Source organism: Macaca mulatta, chromosome 14, assembly GCF_049350105.2.
Source record: "Macaca mulatta isolate MMU2019108-1 chromosome 14, T2T-MMU8v2.0, whole genome shotgun sequence".
NCBI lineage: Eukaryota > Metazoa > Chordata > Mammalia > Primates > Cercopithecidae > Macaca > Macaca mulatta.
The window spans coordinates 44,555,402-44,580,774 of NC_133419.1; the positions used below are offsets into that span (position 1 = coordinate 44,555,402).

The 25,373-nt window shown below is 39.3% G+C and overlaps 1 protein-coding gene across 2 annotated transcripts in view; it reads right to left on the reverse strand.

Moving 5' to 3' along the window:
- Nucleotides 1–25,373, reverse strand: part of NELL1 (neural EGFL like 1) — a 932,437-nt gene that overhangs the window by 740,721 nt on the left and 166,343 nt on the right. For both annotated transcript variants that reach the window (XM_001092540.5, XM_001092655.5), the window contains exon 4: nt 11,044–11,214. In XM_001092540.5, coding sequence (XP_001092540.1) covers nt 11,044–11,214 — 171 coding nt within the window. The remainder of the gene's footprint in view (nt 1–11,043; nt 11,215–25,373) is intronic.

Here is a 25,373-nt window from a genome sequence, read left to right on the forward strand (position 1 = left end):
CACACATTAAATACCCAAGGAGTACCATGTAAGTTATACTGCAGTCCACAGGGGGCAACCCACAGGGGGCTATGATAGCCAACCATCTGCAAAGGGCAGCTTGGAGAGCTTATGGCTAACACCAGGTTTTCTGTTCCCTCTGTTTTCAGGGGTGCTGGGGCAGGCAACAACAGATTATCATTTGTCCTCATACCTAGTTGGAGAAGGTCATCCTTCCTCTCATAGATCCAGCCATATGGCCTGGCCCTACATGGGTTAGTGACTAGCTAATTCTGTAACTCTTAGGTAATTAACCAAAAGGTTAAGCCTTGATAAACTGCCCAGCTATTGGTGCAGATTACCATAGGTGTTACTTCCTTGATCATCATCCACACTGCCCTGAGTTCAGCTCATTAGCTACTTTGCCCACACTTGGTATAAAACTCTATAGTGTCAGTACTAGGCTGGACTGCAACAGCAGTCCAGGCAGCAGTAGTACTCTGGCTAGACTTATCTGCATACTATGCCTCATCAGAAATAGGGGGGTGCCCTTCCTTAAACAGTGATGGCTCAGGGTTTAGGGGTACCTCAGGCCCCATGGCCCTATCTTGCATTAGGACTACAGGCTACAGGCTTCAATAACTCTTGTACTTCTGCTGCTAAGGGACTTGTATTTAGAGTACTCCGCTGCTCTAAGTAGGTGTCCCACTTTGCTAAAGTGGATGTCTGTGCTGTCCCAGTCTGGGGGGTTGTTATCCATGAATGCACCCATCCTGCTATTGGGTAAGTTGTCTGCACAACAACTGTGTCCCATCCTATTATGTTCTTATGAGCCTGAAGGGCAGCATATGCAGTTACTAACTGCGTCTTTATCAAGGAATACTGGAGCTCAGCTCCCTTCCATAGTTGGGACCCAAAGCCTACTGGTGCATTCAGTGCTCCATGCACTGCTATAGGCCCTAACTGAAACTATCTGTGGTCACATGCACATCAAGTTTAAATGGACACCCCTGGCTAACTACTTGTAGGGCTTGTGTCTGCTGAATTGCCTGCTTGGCTGCCAGAAAGACTCTCTCAACTGCATCATCTCAATCCCAGGCAAAAGGAGCACTGTTGCTTTTAAACCTGGGTGATGTCCTGCAGGGGCTGAGCATGTACTTCCCTCTGTGCAATCAGAAACACCCATCCAACTCTGCCAGCAAAGACATGTTCCTTCTTGGTGCTGTGTGGTTCCAGTTGCTTCAGCGCTTTCTCCACACTCACAGGAGACCCATCCACTGCCTCTCACATTTCCACTGAGGCTCATCAAAGCAGCACCGCTACCACTGGGTACCACAGCCCATGCCGAGGTCACATAGCTGAGCTGGGAGCCTCGGGGCTGAAGAACCACTCACCTTCTCCTGCCAGCTATGCCAAATGTCACACCAGATATTAGGTTCCAGCCCATGCTGAGGTTTGAGGGGAGTGAGTGGATGGGTGGTGAATGGCTGAAAGAACACTTCGGGGGCTATAGGCAGGTGAAATATGGTTTTATTCAGCAACTCTCTCATCAGCAGCCCTCTCACACCATTTGCCTTTATCTCGGCTGCCAGATCTGGCTCTGCGCCTCCTCCCGCTCCCATGCTTACAGCTGCATTCCCTGGCCTGCAAGGCTGGCTCTCCCTTACATAGTTAACAGCTTCCCTCTCTCCCTCTGGATGCATGCTATATGCACAGCGTCAGCAGTGCAGTTATACCTTTTACAAACAATAGTGGCTCTGAGCTAGGTGATGAGCCTTCCCATGTTATGGCTGTGATTACATAACAAGTGGAGTTATGCACCTGCGCTCCAAACTCACTGAGTTACTCTGGCCCTGTCTGCCTCAGCCTAATCTTGACCAAAGCACATCCACATACCTTATACTTGGCATCTCAAAACCTCCCATCTATAAGATGCAATCACATCCATCTCACAGAGCTATAAAGATCAAGTGAACGTATTAATCATCTCTAGAGAAATATAAGACACTAACTTTATCTCACTAATGATTAAGCAAAAGCTCTACATTTTCCTCAGCGTCGTGTTATGCCTCTGAGGTTAAAATGTCAAAGAATACAAGAAACTTGAATTAGCATTTCCCCAGCCCCTTTCTTGCTTGTACTTCAGCCAAAAACAGCATCAGACCTGGAAAGCAGATATTAGCAAAACTGCATCGAAGGATTAGTTAGTCAAATGCTTTGCTGAGGATATACCAGCACTAATCACAGCCTGGGGCTGTTTACCTCCATTGAAAATAAAATTCCATTCTGGGTAATACAGGCATTCCAAGTGTCCCAAAGAAGCCAACTGATAGCTACAACTTGAGGCCTGTAAGTTCAAATGTGTGAAATTTGCTGTCAGAAAAGTGACACCCTCCGACTAATAGACTCTAATGAGTAGGGATGCGACATGGCATTCTTGAGGGAGAGTTGCAGACACAATCACACAAGCCCTTTAAGGAGAAGAGAAATTATTTCCACTCTAATTGCCAATGAGAACCCTCAGGTGTGGGTCCAGGCACATTAGCTGGCTGGCTCTGCAACTCTAGAACCCTTGCTGGAAGAAACACAACAAACTAAAAAGGATAATCTGGAGAGAAAAGTCACCTGGATTTGGGGTTTGTGCAGGAAAAAGAGTGCACAGAATCATTTTCCATCTGAGCCTCTTCATCCTCACACCCTAACTCCAATATACTACCTAAAAGAATAGCTGAACAGATGCAGCTATAAATCTGTTTTCTTGTGTCCAACAGCTCTGGCTGCTATTATTTATAACATTAGTTTAATTAAAGTTTCCAAGGAGATAGATGAATCTTGTTACAGTAGTATAGAAAATCAGTTGTTTTCAATGACGACATCAGCATCCCTGATCTACCTGGAAAACTAATGTACTGTTTGGAATTCTTTGGTTTTGCTTTTGTTTTTTCAATTAAAAAGTCCTTATGGCTCATGCATTTTTTATTCCCCAACACTCCTTTCCAACAAGTGAAGCATAAAAGGAACAGAGAAAACTAATATATGAATGTGTATATTTTTTTCAAACAGTTTCACCAGGTATATTGTTCTGGTTTATTTTCTTTCCTTGCTTTTCTTTTTAAAAAATAACCATGCATATCCATCAAAAATAGAGTAAAATTACAACAATAAAGATGCAAGCATCAATATTTTTCCTATCAGAAAATATATTTTTCTCTTGCACCTATTTTCCCCCTCCATTCATCTATATAGACCCATGTCCACGTAATACAATGACAACATGAGATGTGACTGAAGGCAGGTAGATGAAATCACTATGAGTTGGAAATGAAGTATTATTTTCCTCTCTATTTTAACACATCTCAGGTCTCATGTATGCAACAAAATGCTTTCTTTTTATTCTGCTCATCACTTCAGGGAGCCAACAAACCACTAGATAAAGGAAAGAGTCTATTGTATTTTTCCCAGTTCTTTCTATTTGCAAACTTGAAAGCCCAGGAGTGCAAGTGGATGGAGAAAAATGCAGGTCACTCTCTCATCTTCCACTTCAATTAATCCTTTCACCTCCTATCTCTCTCTGCCATTGAGGCAATCATTAACGAAAGGCATATTTAAACCCACCAGAAAAAAAAAAAAAAAAAGTTGAAGGCTCTTAAAAATTAGAAATAGGTCTGTTACTGATGTTAATAGAACATAGGGCAAGGTTAAACTTGGAATCCACCTAATAAAGTTGAAATGAATATGCCACAGGGTACACAGCATGAGTAGAAATGTGGGGGCTCAGTCAGAATGAGATATCCAACACTGTAATGGTCAGGTTGCCTTAGCAATTAAGCAGACACTCTCTATTTTGCCTGAAAATCTCATTTTGAAAGTATTATATTGGCCATCTATCTCTTTAACATTAGATCTCTTTCCTGTTATTTAAATCTCTGTGACTTAGCAGCATCCAAGGTTTTTTTTTACTTCAGCATTCAGAGGATGTATGTCTTTCACAGCACAGCTATCCATCATCTGCTTGCTACTGTGCACTGCCCTGTCTTGTAGGTCACTAATGCCTCCATGGCCAGAAAAGCCGGCATCCCACACAGGCTGTCCACTGTCACATGCCTGAGGCAGAGAACTCAGGAAGAAACAGCACAAGGTGGAAAGAAGAAAAGGCCAGCATTCATTAGCATCCAAAAGTACATATTCAGTAGCTTCTCCAGCAAGTGATTTAAGAAAGAAAAAGAGAGAGTGAGCATCCAGGGGAAGTAGGCTTTGGTCTTTGCTCATCAGCAGCATGTTGCACTGCCAACTCACATATAAATTCAGATGATTGCAAACCCCTGCAGGTCCACTACAGAAATGGCACTTTGAAGAGGACAAGCTAAGTTGCTCTCCATGGTGCAAGGGGGGAGGGTAATGCAAGCCCTGAACTCAGCCTTGTGATGAGATAGAATCAGAAGGAGATACACCCAGAAGGCTAGAGTTGGAAGAAGACTTAAAAGTCATCTAGTCCTAGCCCCACATCGTATACTTAGGAAGCTAAAGCCCAGAGACAGTAAAGGACTTGCCCAGGGTAATACCAATTTCTTTCAGTTCAAGTTTTCAGTCAAGAGCATTTTTGTGCTAAAAAGTCAGACTTTCAAAGTAGAGAAGCAAATAGTATACATTTGGCTCATCCATGTGGGCTTTAGGACATTCAGAAAATGAGAGCGAATTAGTTCCCTCATTTGTAAAGTTAAAACTTTACATCCTTTCATAAAAGCCATGATAATTTTGCCTCATGAGTGGTGGGGAGTAAATTTCCGAACCACTCCTCACAGGAATAAAAAGGGGAAAAGGGCATGTCACTTTCTCAAAGCCCTGCCAGGATCAACAAAAAATCTTACATAGCAGGGGGTGTTTCCTTCCCCACTCTGCCTCAGTTACAGATTTTTAAAGTGATTCTATTGGTGTAAAAAGCACGCAATACTGTGCTGCACTACAGACCAGAGAACTCAAAGACAAACTACTGGAGAACCTTGCTTAGGATCTGGAAAGCAGAATAACCTCAGAAACCTCACATTGTTCAGTGAACCTACATTACACATTACGTCCTGAATCCATGGGACATAAGCCACTATTTTCACAGAGGTAAAAATCGGACTAAATGTTACTCATTTTCAGTACAATACATTAAAACCTTCTCTATATGTTGGTACATGTCTGTTGTGCTCAATGATGTTGTATGTTCATAAAGAAGCTTAACATTTTCATAGAATTTGGCATACACCCTCTAGCTAAATTCCTACCACAATGCTATGGTAGAAGAATTAATATTATTCCCATTTTAAGATGCAAGAGCAATTTCTGGCATATGAATGAGTGAATGAATGAATGAGAAAATTAGACATAGATTTCTTGCTTTCATACTCCTGCATCATTACATAAAATTTACATTTTATAAATGGCAAAACTAAGACTAGGGTCCAAAATGTGTTTCCATCTAGGTTAAACTACAGAGCTCAAATGCCTCAAATATGAAACATGGAAGACAAGCTTTCCTTTTCCTTCCTCTCCCACACTTCCTTCTCTGTCTCTCCCTACAGGCCTTCCCTCACTACCAACTCGATACTACTTGCCCATACACACTTTTCTCTCACCAGACTAGGTTTGGCATTGTGATGCCAGTGAGACAAACCTTGTTCTAAGCCTGACTCGTGTGACTGATACAGAATTAGATCACATAATGGTGAAACCATAAAGCTGTAGAGATTGTCATGCATTTTCACCTAGGCTGGTAAGAAATTGAGAGGTTACTCCAAGTCCCCAAGGAGCTTCCCCTACTGTGACCTCCCAGGCCTGATTGTCTATACCAGGAATCCAGCAATATGTCATATACTGACTGCTTTTCCACATCTCTTGTTCTCTTGCCTTGTACTGTTATTTAAATTTACACATGAGTATGTCCTATCTTCCCAGCTTCCTTGCCATCTCTTCCTAGATAGAGGATCTGAAGCTGCTTTGTTAGTTTGACATGAGGCATATGGTAGCTTCCAATTTTATTTTAATTAATTTTGATAATGAGTTGTGCTCTTGTATTTCTGTTTATGAAGTGAAGAGCCTATCGGTTGGAGAACCAGGAGATTGAGAGTCTCAGCCTGGCTCTCTTGAAAGCTGAGACCTCTGATAGTCATCTCTTAATTTCCCTCTGCATTCTATAGCAGAAATGCTTGTATAAAACCAACATCATGCATTAGACTTGTGATTTAACCACCTCAAAAAATACGAGGTTAAATAATATGTTGGTAAGTAGTTGCAGAGCTCTCTGGAAGGAAGATGCCATATCAACAGATTTCATTATGAAAAGTCTACACGTATAAACAGATATTCACAACCTGAAATTACTCAGAAATTTCAGATAGAAACCTTGAATTACTGACTCATTCAGTGATTTGTAGCAAGTTTAGTTTTGGATTCTGCAAGCTTTTCAAGGTCAGTTGTATGCAAAAATTGGATGTGCTCTGTGGATAATAAATAGCACGTGTTAAAAGGAAAAGCTAAATATGTTTAGTCTAGTCTAGACTATAATCACTTGTTAACTCCCTGTCAAGGTGAAAATCGGGATGCAGATGTGTGTATATGTGCCATACACATTTGAACAAGTCTGAAAAAATAAGATGAGAGTTCAGAGCTAAGTTGAAATGTGACAGACTGCACTTAAGAGCTGAATTTTTCCAGCGATGAGGAATGAGGAGGTTAACACAGGGTAGGGATGCCTGCATATCACAAAACGTGCTGGTCAAAGGCTGGGTGAATTAAAAGCCGTCCATCTCTTAGCTGCTGAGGAGCTCAGCTCCACTGTCACTTCAAGACCAAGATCCTGGGAGTCACTGTTTCCATTTCTTTCCACTGTTCAGCTGCCATTGAGAGCTATCAAATCAGCCTGCTTACAGGGCTGTTGTTTGCATCCAGGCTTCCTCTGATACCAAGGGATTAGGCCCAATCACTGTGAGGGGCTCTGGTGATTTCAGAACGAATTTTAAATGACTAAATGAATAAGCCAAGAACTTCCTGATGGCAAGGACTCTTATTTCCTTGTATCCTGCACAGCCTGGCAGAGATAGTGTGCCCAATAAATTAATTTGATGGGCTGAATGAAAATTAAAAGTTACAAATAAAGAGAAGGAAATAAAATTCATTTTGTTCTGAAAGGGAAAAGTTGCTTATGCACCGAATCCCAGATGTTGGTGGATTCTGTCCTTTGAGTAATAGAGACAGGCTGTAAAGTGAGCTGAGAAGGGAGAGGGTGAATCTAAGGAAGGTTCGTTCCAGGTTTCATTCTAGGCTTCGTTGGCAACTCTTAATATAAAAGGCAGCTGGAGAAAAACCCAAGGCAATGGAGATAATCAGTCTGCCCACCCAACTGAATGGTTCCTTTTATTTTTCTAGCTTGGGGTAATCTGCTATCCACACATCAGGAACTTCTAACTAGGCCCAGCTAAACAGCTGAAGCAAGGAGAAAAGTGTCTCGGTAGCAAGTAGAAAGTGTTGAACTACCGACCAAAATAGCAGTAGCTTTTCTTGTGACAATTTGTACAATTAGGTCTGAAAAAGTTCTGTTTCTCAATTCTGACCTAAAAAAATAATGTGCAAAATCCTGCCACATTAATATTCCTCAGAGCAATGGAATTATCTGGGAAATCTTCTCTTCTTGATTTTAGATGTTTTCATGGTCCCTGAACCTTCTGCAGTATCTTTCCCTTGGAAAAACTCCCTGGTATGGTTGTGACCTTGTCTTTGGCAGTACATGTCATTAGCATACTATGGAAGTCACCTGGAGGGTGGGTTAGACTAAGGTTTTGGAGGTAGCTTCAGACTCAGAGTTTTGGTTATATGCTTATTATATTATATGATTCACACCTAGTTATTTATCTTGACCTTTTCTACTTCCAAATCTGCAAAATGGGTCTAGTAAAACTGTCCCCATATCCCAAGGAATACTATTCCTAGCACATTACCTGGCCTATAGTAGAGGCTTAATAAATGTATATCCCTTCTCCAGCACCAGTGCAAAGGGTTCCATCAGTCAGATTCCACATCTTTCCAAGCAGCTCCCAGGATTAGCAATATAAGACATGTGGCGGGGAAATACTAGAAAGGAACAAACTGCTCACCTTGAATCTTGGCCTTCCCTCATGTACCAAATAAAGTGTCAATGGTCCCCATTACTGAGCTAAATAGCTTAGTAGTAGCTAGATGCAGACACTCATAGGTCAAACTTGGGTTCAAATCCTGGTGCTGCCATTTATTAGTAGCAGGATTACAGACAAATATATAACCTCAGTTTCCTCATCTTAAAAAGAGGAAAAACTAACAGAATGAGTATGGAATAAGTTAATCTATGTAAAGTACACAGCACTGTGCCTAGCACAGTCAACATTCAAAAGTTATCTAACATCATCTCCTTTCATGCTCTAATTAGCAGAACACTACTGGGTGAGAGGTTGAGAAAAACTCTAAGGGTAGATAACAGGGATCAAAAAATAAGAATCACAAGGTAGTATGAAATGGATAGCTGAAATTCACTCTCTGTGAGGGTGGCTGAGACTAAAAGTGATAGAACCGGCTTCTTGATAAATGGGACAGAGCTTCCGCTACTCTAAAGTCAGCAAGTTCGGGCTGGGAAGAAACTTGTGAAGAAGGTAAGGTTTGTGTCCTGCATTACACACTACCCTCTCCTTAAACCTTTTCTCCTTCTTACCCTCCTTCAGGTAACTGGTCTTCCAAGACTTCATTTATTTGTTGTAGCCCAGCCTCTCCACCAAATTCCTTCCCCTCTTTCTAAACCAGTGGTTTTGAAATGCCAGTCCATGCAGCAAGGGTAGACTGCCCACATGGAACCTATATGGAGGGCTTGTTAAAAATATTGCTTCTCAGGTTCCACCCTCAGGGAATCTAATGCAGTAGGCCAGAGGCAAAGCCTGGTTATCTATTTTTTTTAATATGTTCCCCAGGTAATTCTTAGGTACAGTCAGATTTTGGAATCATGTTTCTAGACTTTTCCTACATGAAAATCAAAATTTACTTTTCTTATTACCCAGTCTTCTGGGGCCATTTTTTCTCTGACCTACTTGAAAAATGTATTTGTGTTTAGATTCTACGAATCATTAATTAGCAGCAACTTCATAAACTTTCCCTCCAAGATCTTACATGAGGGACATGTTATGCCACAAGTCAAAGTATGAAAAATATTAAGAAAACAGAAAGAATATTTGGAATACCCTCAGTCAATTCTTTATAAATGGGAATGACTCTAAAGAATACTGTGAACTACAGATCTCCTGGTAGAGAGGTCATGGTTGCCATGAAGGACATACAGCATATGGAAGTTTGAAGGCAGGGTCAAAGAGGTGCCATTGATATGCAGAGTAAATAACAACAACCACCACCAATGTGGACTGAGCACTAAAGGCCAACCACCACCTAAGAACTTTTCTTGAGAGAAGAATGTCAGGAAACAGAGTACAACTTTTGGAAGGAAGAAACAAAAAATTGCATAGCAAGAAAGCAGCAGTATCTCCAGGACTCTGAAGTTGGAAATTACTAAACTAGGGTTTTGTGACCTCTTTCTGTCCTGTGGCTCAGAAGGATAAGCAGGGCTCTTCCTCTACAATCCCATTTGGACAGCATGTGGGTGTAGGTCACAGTGGGTCATAGGAGTGCTGCCTGATAGGCCACTTTAATTCTAGAGAGTTGAAGGGGGCAATGAGCTCCTGAAAGTGAAAATGGATATAGCAGCTAAGCATTGGCTTTATCCAGGCTGGCCAGGCCCGGTCTGCAGGGTACAAAGGAGCTAGTGGTTTCTATGGAAACTCTGTCCAGACATACTTACTATATCTGGTGGAAACCACAATTCTTCAGAAGTCTAAAATGTACCTTAAATAGGTCACATCAAAATGGACCAAGACTCACCTCAAGATGGCAAACCTTCCCTTGAGCCTGACACCAGTTCCCTGCCCTTCCAATTCTTCTAAAAGAAACTGCAGAGTCAGAGTGGCAGGCACATTCAAGTATCTCCTCATGAGAAATGTGGTCTAAAGCTGACTGACCTTGGAATATCTCTCCTCTCGATGGTTTTCGGAAGGCAGGCTATCCCCAATATGCATGTTCCTTATCCTGGGTTCAAGGGAGCAAGCCTTGTATGGCTGAAAAGTCGTTTTAACTTTGATGGCATCATTAATGAGAATCAACAATGCATGGGCACTGCTCAGAATGCAAAAAAAAAAAAAAAAATCTCTGTAATTGGACTCAGGTCACTATCCATAAGGATTTTCAGTGGGTTCTGGAGAGATAAAAACTTTCCCCTTGAACACCATTATCCAGCTGTCCAGCCATAAATGATGCAATAGAAGCCGATGGTCTCCCTCATTCTTCAACTTTCATTAAGCCTGGCTCCAGTGACAGACGAGGGAGACAACATTTCCATCCCACCCCAACCCAAAACCTCCTGTAAAACCCCCCAGACCTCACAAATAGTCCCACCATCCCCTGACAAGCTGGAAGGTTCCTCTGGAGAAAATACACGGCATCAATTCCAAAAGGCTCATACAACAGCCTCTTTAAGAAGCCTCCATTTGGAAAAGATATTTAAGCAAAGGTGAGCTTGATGAAGTGAAATAGAATTAGCTGCTTCAGTAGCACAGGCTTCTCAGATTCATTCTAAGGTAGACGAGCTTATTCGCTTCCAAGTGGAACGAACTCAACAACAATATATCAATGTTAACTGTGATCACAGCTCCATGGAATTCCAGCCAGTGCCTGGAGCACACTGAGGTGCACTTACTATTCCCCAATCTGCAATCAACCTTTTGTACATTTGCTCCTAATCACGGGATACAGTTTCATTTTAATGAACTGTTTTCTTATCATATTACAGTTGGTCATTTCAGCATGCCTAATGTCCCATTTGGTAGGTTAAATTACAATTAGGGTCCCTTGGTGTTTGTTTCCTGGCAAGTCATGAAGGAATCTGATATTTTTTTCCCCTTTTCCGTTGCTTGATTTCAAGGGCAGAATCAGCAACGCTCAAAGACAAAGAAATACCTGTTACAGTCGACGTGGAGCAGAAGATGAGAGGCACTAACTGACAGTGCAATCTTGTGCCATCGTCCATCTGCCATCCGGTAAGGAAGTGCCTCTGTCCTTGGCTTCCCACTGTGTATGTAGTGATACCGAATCTCATCCCTCAGGCCACTGCTCTCCAGTTCAAAATAGCTGTATGTAAAGGAACAAACATTTGTTTTATTTTAGTTCTGGATATCACAGCCATCATCAATCCCTCAACCCCTTACTACCGGGTCTCTCACAATCTAAAATTAGCTTAACATGACACAAAGAGCTAAGACCTGAAATCAATGCACTGTATGACACCCAATGAATCTATTGTCTGAGAACCCTCATGGCAACATCTTGAGCCTCTGAAACAGAGATCAATTGATCCACTGTGAGGTAACAAGCCACAGCTAATTAGCAAAACTCAGTGCAGTGTTTCTTAAATACTTCAAAGTACAAATCAGAACCCTCATTCCATGAATGTCTAAAAAAGGCCATTCATGTGGAATTGATCTATTGATGGTTATTTTTAGAACAATTATCTTTACTTTTTCAAGAATTAAAGGGAAATAGAAGTCATGTTGGACACAGGGATTGAAATACATTGTCAGAATGAAAAGATTAGTCTTTTTCTTCTCCCTAAACAAAAAGATATAATTGAATAACAATTCCTAGATAATAAGCAGGGGAGAAAAGGTTGAAGCTAGACACAAAAGAATCAGTATTTCAAATTATCAGAGAATGAAATATGCAATTAAGTTTTTTCTTTTCCAAGATTATGATCCTGTTTTTCAGACCCATAAGAAATTCTTAGCCTTACCACTGTGGTCTGCACTTCAGTCATAAAATACTACAAGCAACTTTGGGACACTCCTCAGGCACACAACAGGGCTGGTACTTTCACAGGTGCCAGAACTATTTTGTTTCCTATGCCTCTCTTCTGAAATGTGTCATTGTCATCAACATTGGGCCTGATCTCACTGCCAGGGCTTGCAGTAGGTATTTCACATATACTAATTTATCACTCAAAAAACCCATGAGACTGGTATTATCTCTTTTTAAAAAACTTTAAAACTGAGATTAAGGATTAAACATACCCAAACCAGATTTAAACTTAGATCTAAATTTGACAGTGTGTGTACTTTCTACCAGTTTGTCGCCCATCCCAGAGGCATGATGACAAAGTGGTGAGGATAGCCTCTCCAGGCACTAACTCCAACAACTCATTCATACAGGCAACTCCAGAGCGATTTGCCTAGACAGGTAACTAGGCTTAATCCCTAGATTTGGAAGGGCCTGCTGCTTCTATTCTAATCCACTAAACTGGCTAACCCCACGAGCCAAACTGTATTTAATCTAAAAGACAAAATGCATTTTCTATGAGGACTAAAATGAATCTATCATGAAACTCAGCCTCTATTGTGCGTGAATCCCAAAAGTCATGCCAAAGAACAAATACATATGTCTTGCTCATCTTTCACAGATCTTTCCAAAGTAAACAGTGAAGGGCAAGCAGAGAGTCAAGACCAGCCTCTGACTCACCTCATTTGCACCAGTACAAAGAATCATGCCCAAGGTCATAAACTAAAAGAGGTTATTTATACCATAGCAGCCAACTTCTAGGCCCAGGTTCACACTTATTAGTAATAATTTATGTAATACATACTTTATAACACTGCACAAAAGGAAGTGCTTTAACAAGCCATTTATTTTAAGGGAATTCTCCAATTTCTTCTAAGTTGTTAGAGCACTGAAGAATCAAACAATCAGAGAACTTAGAGATCAAGAAGATGTTATAGAGTATTGGTCATTCATTAATTCATTCAACATGTCTTTACTGAACACATAATGAAAAACTAAGAAGGGGTTTAAAATACATATCCCACTTCTGAAGGTGGTTTGTGACTAGGGAAGAAGGAAGTAAAATATGTCCCTCCCCCCCAAAAAAAAGGTGGAAAATGGCCTAAAAGGAACAAATGAGGAGGTAAGAAAAGTCATTTAATGAATGATTGCCATGTGCCAGGAATATGGCAAGTGCTTTCATAGACATCATCTTTTTAATTTCTTTAAGGTAGATTTCATTATCCCTATTTTATAGGTGATCAAAGATATTAAGTATCTTGCCCAAGACCATTTAGCACCTGTATAGAAATGCACCACAAGCTTATATTTGAGATCTTACCAGGATTCACACATCATGAGAAATCTCTCAATTACTTTACTTTGACCAATAAGCAACTACTGGGGGAAGGGACATACCTTGAAAGGGCTTCAATCAATGACAATTAGAAATACTCACAGAAGTCACCTGATGGAATCATTAAACAGGGAGGCAAATATATTTAACCAGATTTCATCATTATTCTCAGGGTTGTGGCCTCATTGAGCAAGTATTCAATGTATTATAAACACATCTCTTAAAGATCACTTTATAAAGCACTGGAGTCAGTGATTACTTTGGGGTAATCACAAACATATAGCTATGAGAAGAGAAGTCTGTCCTAGTGTCAGGCAAATGATACTTGTATCTCAGACTAAAGTTTCTGGCCACATCCTGCACATATTCAAAAAGTGCTGCATCTCATGCAACTTGGATGAAAATCAAGATGATATATTTTTGAAAAAACGTGTCAGATAACTGCTGAAGCAGCCTTAGGGACAATAAAAACACTGGATGGCTAAGTGACATCTGGATAAAATTCTTTCATGAGGGCTGGGAGGAAAATAAGGCAACATTTCCAGGCAGTAATGCTCTACAAATAAAGATGTGCGGCAACTCTGAGCAGGAAGTCATTTGGCCTGATGGGATTTGGCTGTAGCCTGGAGGGAAGACTCATGTTTTGTAGTAGAACCTTGTGACTCAGTGTGGTCTACAGACCACCAATAGCAGCATCACCTGTGGAATTTCAGATTATTGGGATAACCCAAGGTCTACTGCAGCAGAATCTGCGTTTCAACAAAACTCCCAGATGATTCACGTTCTACGTTTACATCTATGTTTAAGAAGCACTATAGTAGTATGCCAGGTGTTGCCTTACTTCCTGGCCAGCTGGTCATGATGAGGAGAGCAGAAGTTTGATGCTACGAGCAAGTGAATAGGAGCCATGTGGTGCTGCCAGGTAGAAGGAGGACACTGGAAGTGACAGTAGGCTGGTATCTAGTGAGCAATCTACCCCTCAGCAGTCCTCATGCTTCAGGACTCAGGTGTATTGGGGTTTTTTCAAGAGTCTATGGGGGAGGGCAGCTGTATAAACGATAAAACTGTAAGTCAGATTTTGTAAGCAAAAGATTTGCAAGCCCTTAGCCTTGGACCTCAGCCAAGTGTGTTGTTCCAACAAACTGCCTTCACTCCCAGAAAAGTCGGCTCATCCTGCAAATATTTGAAAACAGCAGTGATATTCCCTCTTCTTTTTTCTTTTTCAAGCCAAGCATCCCTGGCACCTTCCTTTATACTCCCATCTCCATCTAAATTATGAACCCCTCCTGGACAAGGTTTCTGCCTTCTTCCTTTCTCCAGCCTTCCCCATGTTGGTCACCATGTTCTAGGCATGGTCAAATGAATCAATTTTCCACTTAAATATAGCATCCAGGAATAAAGGCATTGTACAGATGTGGTCTAATGCAAAGTACAGTGACACTATCACCTGCTTTGCTCTAAGCTGTGCACAACTATGCCTATACTGACTTTCCCATCAACTGACACCCCAAGACCTTTCACACAAAATGTTATGAAGGCAAATCTTTTCCAACCTGTATTTACTTAGCTAAATTTTTTAAGCCCAGGCCTTTACTTATGTGCAAGGTAGACCCTACCCAGAATCAACATTCATAATTCCCCAAAGGTCCACCCTTGGGTATTAGGTACAATTAATATTACCATGAACTGCAGTCAATTTTCATAAGACTATCTGAATTCCTTAGTAGACTGGAAATAAATTCAGGAGCAATAATTCTAAAAATTTAGGTAAAGATCAATCAAGTTATTTTTATTAAAATTTTTATCATTTTCCCCAAAATTGATACCAAAGGTATCCTATTTTGAGATGTCATACATGTATAATATTAAAATATATAATACAATTTTATATGTATATATTTATAATAAAATTTTATATTTTTATATATATAATAGAAGGGCGAGATATATTCAAAATGTTAAAGTGATTATTGCTGGATGAATTATGTGGCATCTGTGTACAAGAGTGAAAACAGTAAAAGTTAATTTTAGATGGTATCCAGCACTAATTCACAAGTAAAGGTAAAACATTTCTTAGAAAAGGTCTCTTTTCCAGTTATTCTACAAGGATATATACTAGCTATTTAGAGAAATATATCACACCCCAAAGAGCTCCAGAGTTAGTGCAGTACCTGCTTACATTCCAACAATGATTCTTCTGTGGCCCTGAAGAAACCATTGCTTCCTAGGAGTCTGGGTGGGGAGGTCAAAGCAAAATGGATTTGGGAAACAAGACGACACCCTTTCCCAGTGTGTACCCCTAGCAGGACCCTCCAGATAGACAGAAACCCAGGTAGGCGTCCAGCTACTTTCTATAAAAGGAACAAGCCACCACATATATAGAGAGAGAGTACCTGGGTAGATCATTTCCCAAAATCCTGGAAAATCCTAAAGATGATGAAAAAAATAAGTTTCCCAGCATAGTACCTACAATTTTGTAGGACCTCAATAAAGGGTAACTCTATTTTAATGGGCAATAATAATAACAATGATAACAAAAACAATATAGCTAACATTATTTATGTAATAAGAGCTAATACTTACTGAGTACTAATCATTACTAGGAGAACTGCCTTTAGGTCCGTATATTTCATATCAAAATAATTCCTACCACAAACCTGTAAAATATTTTACTTGTTTTAACAAATATTTCTATAGTACTGACTATGGGCCAGGCACTGGTCTGCAAATATTTACTCATGTAATCCTCATAACAACGTTAAAAATTACCAACTATTATCATCCCTATTTTATAAAAGATGAAACCAAAGTACAGAAAGATTAAATAACTTGCCCAAGTTTGTACGGGTAGATAAGAACAGATCCAGGATTTAAACAAAAGCAGTCTAGTTCCAGGCTTCATGCTTTATGCTGCAACTCAAGTCCATATTTTAACCACTACCTCATTTTACAGCTATGAAATTAAAGATATAAAGCTCAGACCACCATAGGAGGCAGAGCCATGACTTGAACCTGAGTCTGTTAGACACCAAAGTATGGTGGCAACACCCCATTACTTTCTACTGTGTCAGGTTTTTAAAATATATTATCTGTAATTCTGCCAATAATCCTAAACGGTACTTATTATTATATTCGTAAGTGTGAAGTGTGAGATCCAAAATGATAAAGTGCCTTGCCTGCAGCCACATCACTCCCACGATTCAAATCCAGGTGTGCTTAATTCCACCACACTATGCTCCTCACTGGGTTCAGTGGCATGATCACATCAGCGTCAGAGGACAAAACAGTTCCAGTGAACTCAGGCAGCCTCCATCCATGGTTCTCATGATGCCCTCAGTCAAGGTATGCTGCCAAGTCATACTATTGCAGACCCAGGTGCCAGCCCTCATTCTTTATGCTAATCTCATCACTCTGGAAAGAAATGCTACAGTTGTTCATGTTGAAGCTCTTTTTTTTTTTTTTTTTGAAACAGACTCTCACTCTGTTGCCCAGGCTGGAGTACAGTGGCACGATCTTGGCTCACTGCAACCTCCACCTCCCATGTTCAAGCCATTCTTCTGGTTCAGCCTCCTGAGTAGCTGGGATTACAGGCGCCCCACCACCATGCCTGGTTAATTTTTGTAGTTTTAGTAGAGACGGGGTTTCACCATGTTGGCCAGGCTGGTCTCGAACTCCTGACCTCAAGTGATCTGCTCACCTCAGCCTCCCAAACTGCTGGGATTAGAGGCGTGAGCCACCGCGCCCAGCCCATGTTGAAGTTCCTGTCTCTTTCCTGGTCCTAAGTCCACTGTTTGGCTGACAAAGAGATTAAGCCAACAATACAAGGCAGGTATACCGTGCCACACCTTAGACCAGGGGTCTCAATGGCTACGTGTCTTGAAAAAGAGGCAGTACCACCATTTTTAATGAAGTAGTAGTGGGACTACTGAAGCTTAAGTTGCAACCTTAAACCTGCCAGACAAATCATGTGATTTTTGGCATATCACTGCCAAAAATGATATCGTATCACTGTCCCACTATGCCTCGGTTTTTTAATGTGTCTTAAATAAAGTAATTATATCTGATCCACAAAGCCCTAGGATTTCTCAAAAGGCTCTTAGAGTCCATGGCAGAGGGAAAAGACAAGGCCCATTACCTTTTTTAACCAGAGCAACTTCACTGTCATCTATTACATAAATTGGAGTTTCCTGTAAGATTTCATTTGGATAAAAGAATAGTTTTATTCTTTAAAAAAACTATTCTTGAAAGAAATAGTTTTAAACTATTGAACTAAATAATTTTTAAAGTCCAGCTCAGGTCTAAACTCCTAGAATTCTTATGCTAATTTGCATCTGATTGGTTGGTCAATTAGTTTCATTCTATTCTTGATATTATGTCAACATTCAGGCTCCAGACTCCTTATCAGCCTGGAGGAGAGAAGAACAAGAGGTAAGTGTAGCAGATGTAGCTAATATCTACACCCCGCCTTCTCCCTGGGCACTGGGCACATACTAAAGTATATTCCCCAGTTCCCTTTAATCTAGAAAGGACCACATGAGTAGTTGTCACCAAAAAAACCACCACGAGCAGAGGTGTTGTGTATTATGTCCAGGCCAAAATAGTTAACAGAGGATGTGCTTTATCCATGCCAGTTGCAGAGGTCCAGTAGAGAATTCTGAGGCCTTATTGGGTGGTGGCACCATATGGTGGAGAAAGTTTGGGTCTATAAACGACTTCATGGAGCACAGATACTTTTCCTCACACAGATTAACACTGAACTGGGAAGTAAACAAAAATAAACTTTTACTGATAATAACCAGTGAAATTTAGAGATTACTAGTCTACCTTGACTCAGTAAAGAGAGGTACAGAAACATGAAACCACAGAAAGGCAAAAAGAAAAAACGCTGAAAAGTAACAATGGGCACAGGTCATTGCTGGTCTATAAGTAAAAAGAAATGACAGCAGCTATGAACACAGTCATCTCCTGTCCTGTATGTCACAGATAATCTGAATTACATGGCTTAATATTCTGTTGGGAAAACTGTACTTTCAGTCACAAAATCTCCCATCTTGCATACTCTTCTACAATGTGAACTTCACATTCCTTACCTTGAAAGGCAGGAACTGTCTCCTCCCCTTGAACCCGCATGGACTTGTAAGTACTTTAAGGGCAAAAGGAATGCCTGGTGACTTCCATAAATGTAAAAATGCAGTTTCTATCTTGTTTACCAGAACACTTGCGCTTTAATCCCTAAGTCACCTTGTAAAAAGTCCAACTACCCTGAGGCCACCTTGCTGTGAGGAAGTCCAGACCATACTGGGGAGGTGACATGTAGGTGCTCTAGTTGACAACCCCAACTGGGATTCCAGCCAACAACCATTATTTTATATTTTTTTAATTTTTTTTATTATTATACTTTAAGTTCTAGGGTACATGTGGATAACGTGCAGGTTTGTTACATATGTATACTTGTGCCATGTTGGTGTGCTGCACCCATCAACTCGTCATTTTCATCAGGTATAACTCCCAATGCAATTCCTCTCCCCTCCCCCCTCCCCATGATAGGCCCTGGTGTGTGATGTTCCCCTTCCCGAGTCCAAGTGATCTCATTGTTCAGTTCCCACCTATGAGTGAGAACATGCAGTGTTTGGTTTTCTGTTCTTGCGCTAGTTTGCTGAGAATGATGGTTTCCAGCTGCATCCATGTCGCTACAAAGGTCACAAACTCATCCTTTTTTATGGCTGCATAGTATTTCATGGTGTATATGTGCCACATTTTCTTAATCCAGTGTGTCACTGATGGACATTTGCGTTGGTTCCAAGTCTTTGCTATTGTGAATAGCACTGCAATAAACATACGTGTGCATGTGTCTTTATAGCAGCATGATTTATAATCCTTTGGGTATATACCCAGTAAAGGGATAGCTGGGTCATATGGTACATCTAGTTCTAGATCCTTGAGGAATCGCCATACTGTTTTCCATAATGGTTGAACTAGTTTACAATCCCGCCAACAGTGTAAAAGTGTTCCTATTTTCCATATCCTCTCCAACACCTGTTGTTTCCTGACTTTTTAATGATCGCCATTCTAACTGGTGTGAGATGCTATCATTGTGGTTTTGATTTGCACACCAGCTTTGTGAGTGAAAACACCTCCAGCTGGCCTGCCCAGCTGTCTACTCTTCTCACTGAAGCCACAGAAGTGGTAGAATAGAGAGAAGTCATCCTTTCTGGGCTCTGTCCAAATTCCTGATCCACAGAAACTGTGAGCAAAAGTTTTGGAGTAGTTTTTTTAATACATCAATAGAAACTGGAACACTCTAACTTTGGGTATACAGATTTTTATTATATCTTTAAAAAATTAAAACTATAACTTAAGTATGTTTCTATTAAATGCCTGGGTCATTGGCCAGATAACCAAATCTCAAAATGTTGATTTTCTGCTTATAAATAGCACCACAGATATATAACTATGCATTTTCTTTTAACTTATAAAAATGGAATTCTACCAAAAATGTAATTTAATATAAATAAACCATTATGTATTTTAAAATACACGGTTTTCAGAGGCTACTTAAAGAAATAAATACCTTAGGACTACTTTGATATCTTTCTCATTCATCTGTTATTTTTCTTGTATCAAACCCAAACATTCTGGCCTCAAGCTTCTTGTTTACACTAATGGAAGTGGACCCGTTGGCGGTTCTTTCACGAGTCAGATATCTTTGGGTTCCAGGTCCATGTGCCCTTTAAGGCTACAGAGCTATCTGACTAAACTAAAGGAAAGTCTTGATTTTCCTAGACAAACTTCTGGTACTCTCAACTTCTGTTTCCTTTATTCAGAGCAATATGGAAAAAGAATATATACCAGAAAAAAAATATGCCAGGTATAAAGAGGCTTCAGAACCCAGACATCTTGCGATCAATCCCTCCCCTCTGCCATTCAATTCATGTGTGAATGTGGGCAGGACACACCATTTCCCTAAACCTTCTTTTCTTCATCTAGTTGAAAATAAACATCTACTTCACAGATTTGTTTTGAGAATAAAATGACATACATTTGTAAATCGTCTTATAAATTGCCTAGTATCCAATATTGATTATGATTTCCCTTCATCTTTCTATATACATGAAAATAAACAGCCTTACAAAGGTGTGATGCTGCTGAAAGCATATGCATTCTGCCTTTTCTCAGAAAGAAGTGTTTTTCTACCTTCCCCTTCCTCTTGTTTAGACTAGACCTGATGATTTTACTTGTAGTTGTAAGGTTACATATTAGTTCTGTACTCAATCCTCTTAGCAAACATATAGCAAGAGATTAATCATGACAGCAATTACAAACTGCCTTTGTTATTGAAAATAAAACACTCATTGTTAAATGAAATGTAAAACTCTGGCTCTTTATGCCCATTCAAAACTGTTCTATTACACTCTTTAAAAATCCACATGGTATTAGCCATGCTGTATTTAATAAAGTAAAGGCTGGCTTCTAACTTCCCTAGAGAACCAGGAAAAATACACGAAACTTCAGGCAAGTTAAGATAGAAAAATAAAATTAGTGACAGAATACACTTAAAAAAAAATCAGCTAATATAGCAGGACAAGGGGCGAGGAATCATTTGGTTTTGATTGTCAAGGACTGCAAATACAGTAAAATAAAAACATTTATTAAGCAACCAAGCCGAAGGCACTAAGCTTGGAATTGCACAACTGCATCTGAAGACTAAGGTATAACTTTGGATCTCCAGGACTCAAAATTAAGATGTTTATGAATATCAAGATTTAGGAAATAGGCACTAAATATATCATGGTGGTTGTAGTTGTAGTGGTAATGGTAATCGTACTCATGACCAAAACATATGTAGCACTTTCTATACTTCTTTCTAAATTTTATCTAAAATGCCTAAAGAAGAAATATTATTGTTCCCAAACAAGAAATATAATCTTCAGTTTTCTAAATTTTTTTGTTTCTATTGTTCAGAAGTAAACTGATATATCTATAAAGGTACTCAGTGGAAAATTTCCCTTCCATCCTGCACCCAATCTTCCCAGTATCCAAAAACGCTTATAGGCAACTAGTGTTGGTATCCCATGTATTTGTACAAAGTTTTTTATGGTAAACTCTTTTAGAATAGTTTTATATTTGCAGAAAATTACAAAAATAGAGTTTCCACATATCCCACACCCAGTTTGCCCTATTAATGAACCAATACTAATAGTTTATTAACCAAGTCTGTATTTTATTTAGATTTTCTTAGTTTTTACCTAATACCCTTTATATGTTCCACATTCCTATCTAGGATGCTACAATACATTTGTTTGTCATGCCTCCTCGGGCTCCTTAGAGCTGTGCCAGTTCAGACTTGTCTTTTTTTTTATGACCTTGACAGTTTTGAGGAGTACGGGCCAGGTATTTGGTAAAATATCTGACAATTGGGATTTGTCTAATTTTTCTCATAATTAATACTAGAGTTGTGACTTTTGGGGAGGAATACCATAGAAGTAATGTGCAAATCTCACAGCATCATATCAAGAATGCATTCTACTACATGACATCACTATTGATGTTACTGTCAGGGTTTATCTCCCTGGCTGAGTGTTTGTCAGTTTTCTCCATTATAAAAATACTCTTCCCCCTCCCAGTTCTATACTGTCCTCTTTGGAAGGAAGACACTCCGGAGCCCACACTTTAGGAGTGGAGAGTTACATTCCACCTCCTTGAGGATGGACTATTGAAATGAAAATACTCATTTTACATAAATTATTAGAATTTTACTGCATGGGATATTTATCTATTCTCATTTATTTATTTATTCAAACACTTATTATATCAGTGTAGACTCACGGGTTATCACTTTTTACTTTGGTTTATAATCCAACACTGTTTATCTTGTTGCTCAAATTGTTCCAGCTTTAGCTGTTGGACGTTTTTCAGCTGGTTCCTTTGACTTACTCCCATCATGTTTCCTGTTTTGTTTTATTTTGTTTTGAGCATTTCCTTACTTTCTAGTACTGTAAGATGCTCAAGGTTCATCTTATATATTTCCTGACCCAATCCTAAAATCAACCATCTCTCCAAGGAAGCCTTGTTCCTTTTACTGGAGAATGGTATTAGAAATCAAGATTTGGCCACTATGTGTGCTCATTGCTATGAGATATTGTTGCTTCTGAGCTCTCTCAGCCAACAAAGAAATATATGTGTGTGTGTATAACAATCAGTACATATACACATATCTGTAAATATTTCTATATGTATCCATTTGTATCTAAAGTAAGCTAAACATGAATTCATACTGATATCTTAAACTCTAATCCGTTATCACATAGATAATTCTAGTCTCTGTCCCATGCTTATCTGTAATTTCCCATGATCTGCCATCCATTAACTTAATTATTCACCTTCTGTATACATGTATAGTGGTTTTAATATCATTAACCAATACCCTCAGGTAAACAACTGTATCAACTCAAGTGAAGGGTCTATATACAGTTCCTTCGGCCTTTAGTCCTACCTACTCCATTCGTGTCCAAAGTTCCGGAAGTCAGCTCCTATTTCCTCAATCCCCGTTGTTGAGGTTATTTCATACATTTGTAATACAGTTAGATAATTCTGTTACATTCTGAATTCCATCCTGGGATCTCTTAACTTCCTAAATGATTTTTTAAAATATGCACACATTGAGGTTTATTCTCTGTGCTGTAAGGTTCTGTGGCTTTTGATATATGCATAGTGTCATGTACCCACCACTACAGAATTACACCCAATAGTTCCACTACCTAAAAAATTCCTCTGTTCTTCACCTATTTAACTCTCCCCCAACTCCCAAAGCCCTGGAAATCATTAATCTGTTTGTTATCTTTTTTTTCATCTTTTTTTTTTTTTTTGGCTTTTTCCAGAATGTCATATAAATGGAATGATACAGTATTCAGCCTTTTCAGACTGGGTTCTTACACTAAGTAATATGCATTAAAGATTCATCCAAATACGATCAACCATAAAAAAAAAAAAAAAAAAAAAGATTCACCCATATCTTTGCATGGCTTAGTCATGCATTTTTTTTATAGCTGAGTAATACATCATATAGATGAACCACAGTTCATTTATCCATTTACTTATTGAGGGACTTGGTTACTTCCTGTTTGTATGCAGGATTTTTTGTGAAAACAAGTTTTCGAATCAATTGGTTTGAAATAAGTTTTCAAATCAATTGGTTTGAAATAAGTTTTCAAATCAATTGGTTTGAAATAAGTTTTCAAATCAATTGGTTTGAAATAAGTTTTCAAATCAATAGGTAAATACCTAGAAGTGCAATTACTGGATTTTGTGATAAGACTATGTTTAGCTTTGTAAAAAACTGCCAAACTGCCTTCCAACGTGGCCGTACTACATTACACTCAGACCACCAATAAACAAGGATTCCTGTTGCTATTGATTCCCACCAGCAATGTTGGGGGTTTTTTGGATTTTACCCATTCTAATTGGTGTGTAATGGTATCTCATTGTTTTAATTAGCATTTCCCTAATGATAAATGATATTCAGCATTGTAATATGCTCATTTCCCATTTACATATCTTCTTTAGTAATATGTCTATTCAGATATTTTGCCTATTTAAAAAAACTGGGTTGTTTATTTATTGTTGAGTTTACTTACTGTTGAGTTTCAGGTGTTCTTTATATATGTTGGATATAAATCCTTCCTCAAATGTGTGTTTTTCAAATTTTTCTTCCAATCTATAACTTGTTTTTTTTGTTTGTTTTGAGACAGAGTCTTGCTCTGTCACCCAGGCTGGAGTGCAGTAGTGTGATCTCCACTCAGTATAAGCCCCACCTCCTGGGTTCACGCCATTCTCCTGCCTCAGCCTCCCAAGTAGCTGGGACTACAGGCACCCACCACCACATCTGGCTAATTTTTTTTTTTTTTTTTTGTATTTTTAGCAGAGATGGGGTTTCACCGTGTTAGCTAGGATGGTCTTGATCTCCTGACCTCGTGATCCGCCCTCCTTGGCCTCCCAAAGTGCTGGGATTACAGATGTGAGCCACCGCGCCCAGCCTATAACTTGTTTTTTTAATCTCTTAATCTTTCTAGTAGAGCAGAAGGCTGTAGCTGTAATAAAAATCTAACTTAACAACTGTTTCTTTTATGGATCATGCTATTCATGTTGTACCTAAAAGCTCATCACCGAAGGTATGTTTTCTTTTAGGAGTTTTATAGTTTTGCATTTTACATTAAAGTACATAATCTATTTTGAGTTAATTTTTGTAAAAGGTATAGGGTCAGTATGCAGCTCATTCTTTTGAATACAAATGTCCCATTGTGCAAGCATCATTTGTTAGGAAGAAAAGAACCTTTTCTCCAAAGGTTTCTTATGCTATGAAAGCAAGTATAAATATACTATTTTGTCCCACCTCTTTAACACAAATGGTAGCATAGTATTCTCACTGTTCTATACTTTTTTCAATTGATGTAATAAGAAAGCTTTCTTATGCAGACAGCATTTTCTTTATTTTTACTGTTTTCAATTCGATATATATTCTCCCACTCAAAATTAAAATCACTCACTTATCTATAACACAAATCCAAATTACAACTAGGTAAAGGGCCATTTTCTCAAGGCTAAGCCAGGCTTACATACTGTGAAAGCAAGATTGAAAATCATATATGCAAAGAAGGCACTAAGTGTAAAGATAAGTAAGTAACAAGCGCAAGGTAATACAAAAACCTTTGATATGTATGCCTCTTGTCAAAGATTTTACATGTCACTCGATAAAATAAAAACTGATGGAAAGACAGACAACAATACAAGCTTGACCTTTAAAACGAGGAGAGGAGATCCACTCCTGAATGGTGATGTAAGAACGTTTCAAAAAGAAGCTAGATGTAGAAGAATGATCTAGACTGGAGTGAAATGGGTAAGAAAAGTGCTTCAGGAGTGGGGAAAATGTAAAAACATGGAGGAAGAAATGTGTCTGGCATGCTTAGGCCACAAAGAAAGAAGTATGAACAGCACTGATGATGTATACAAACAGATCAGAGGAGTTGTGAAGCAACAGAAAGGTAAGTTGGAGCTAGATTCATAGAACCAACCACCGATATTTGGCCCTCTGGCCCTTTTCCTATAGCCTAGTAGTTCTCAAACTATT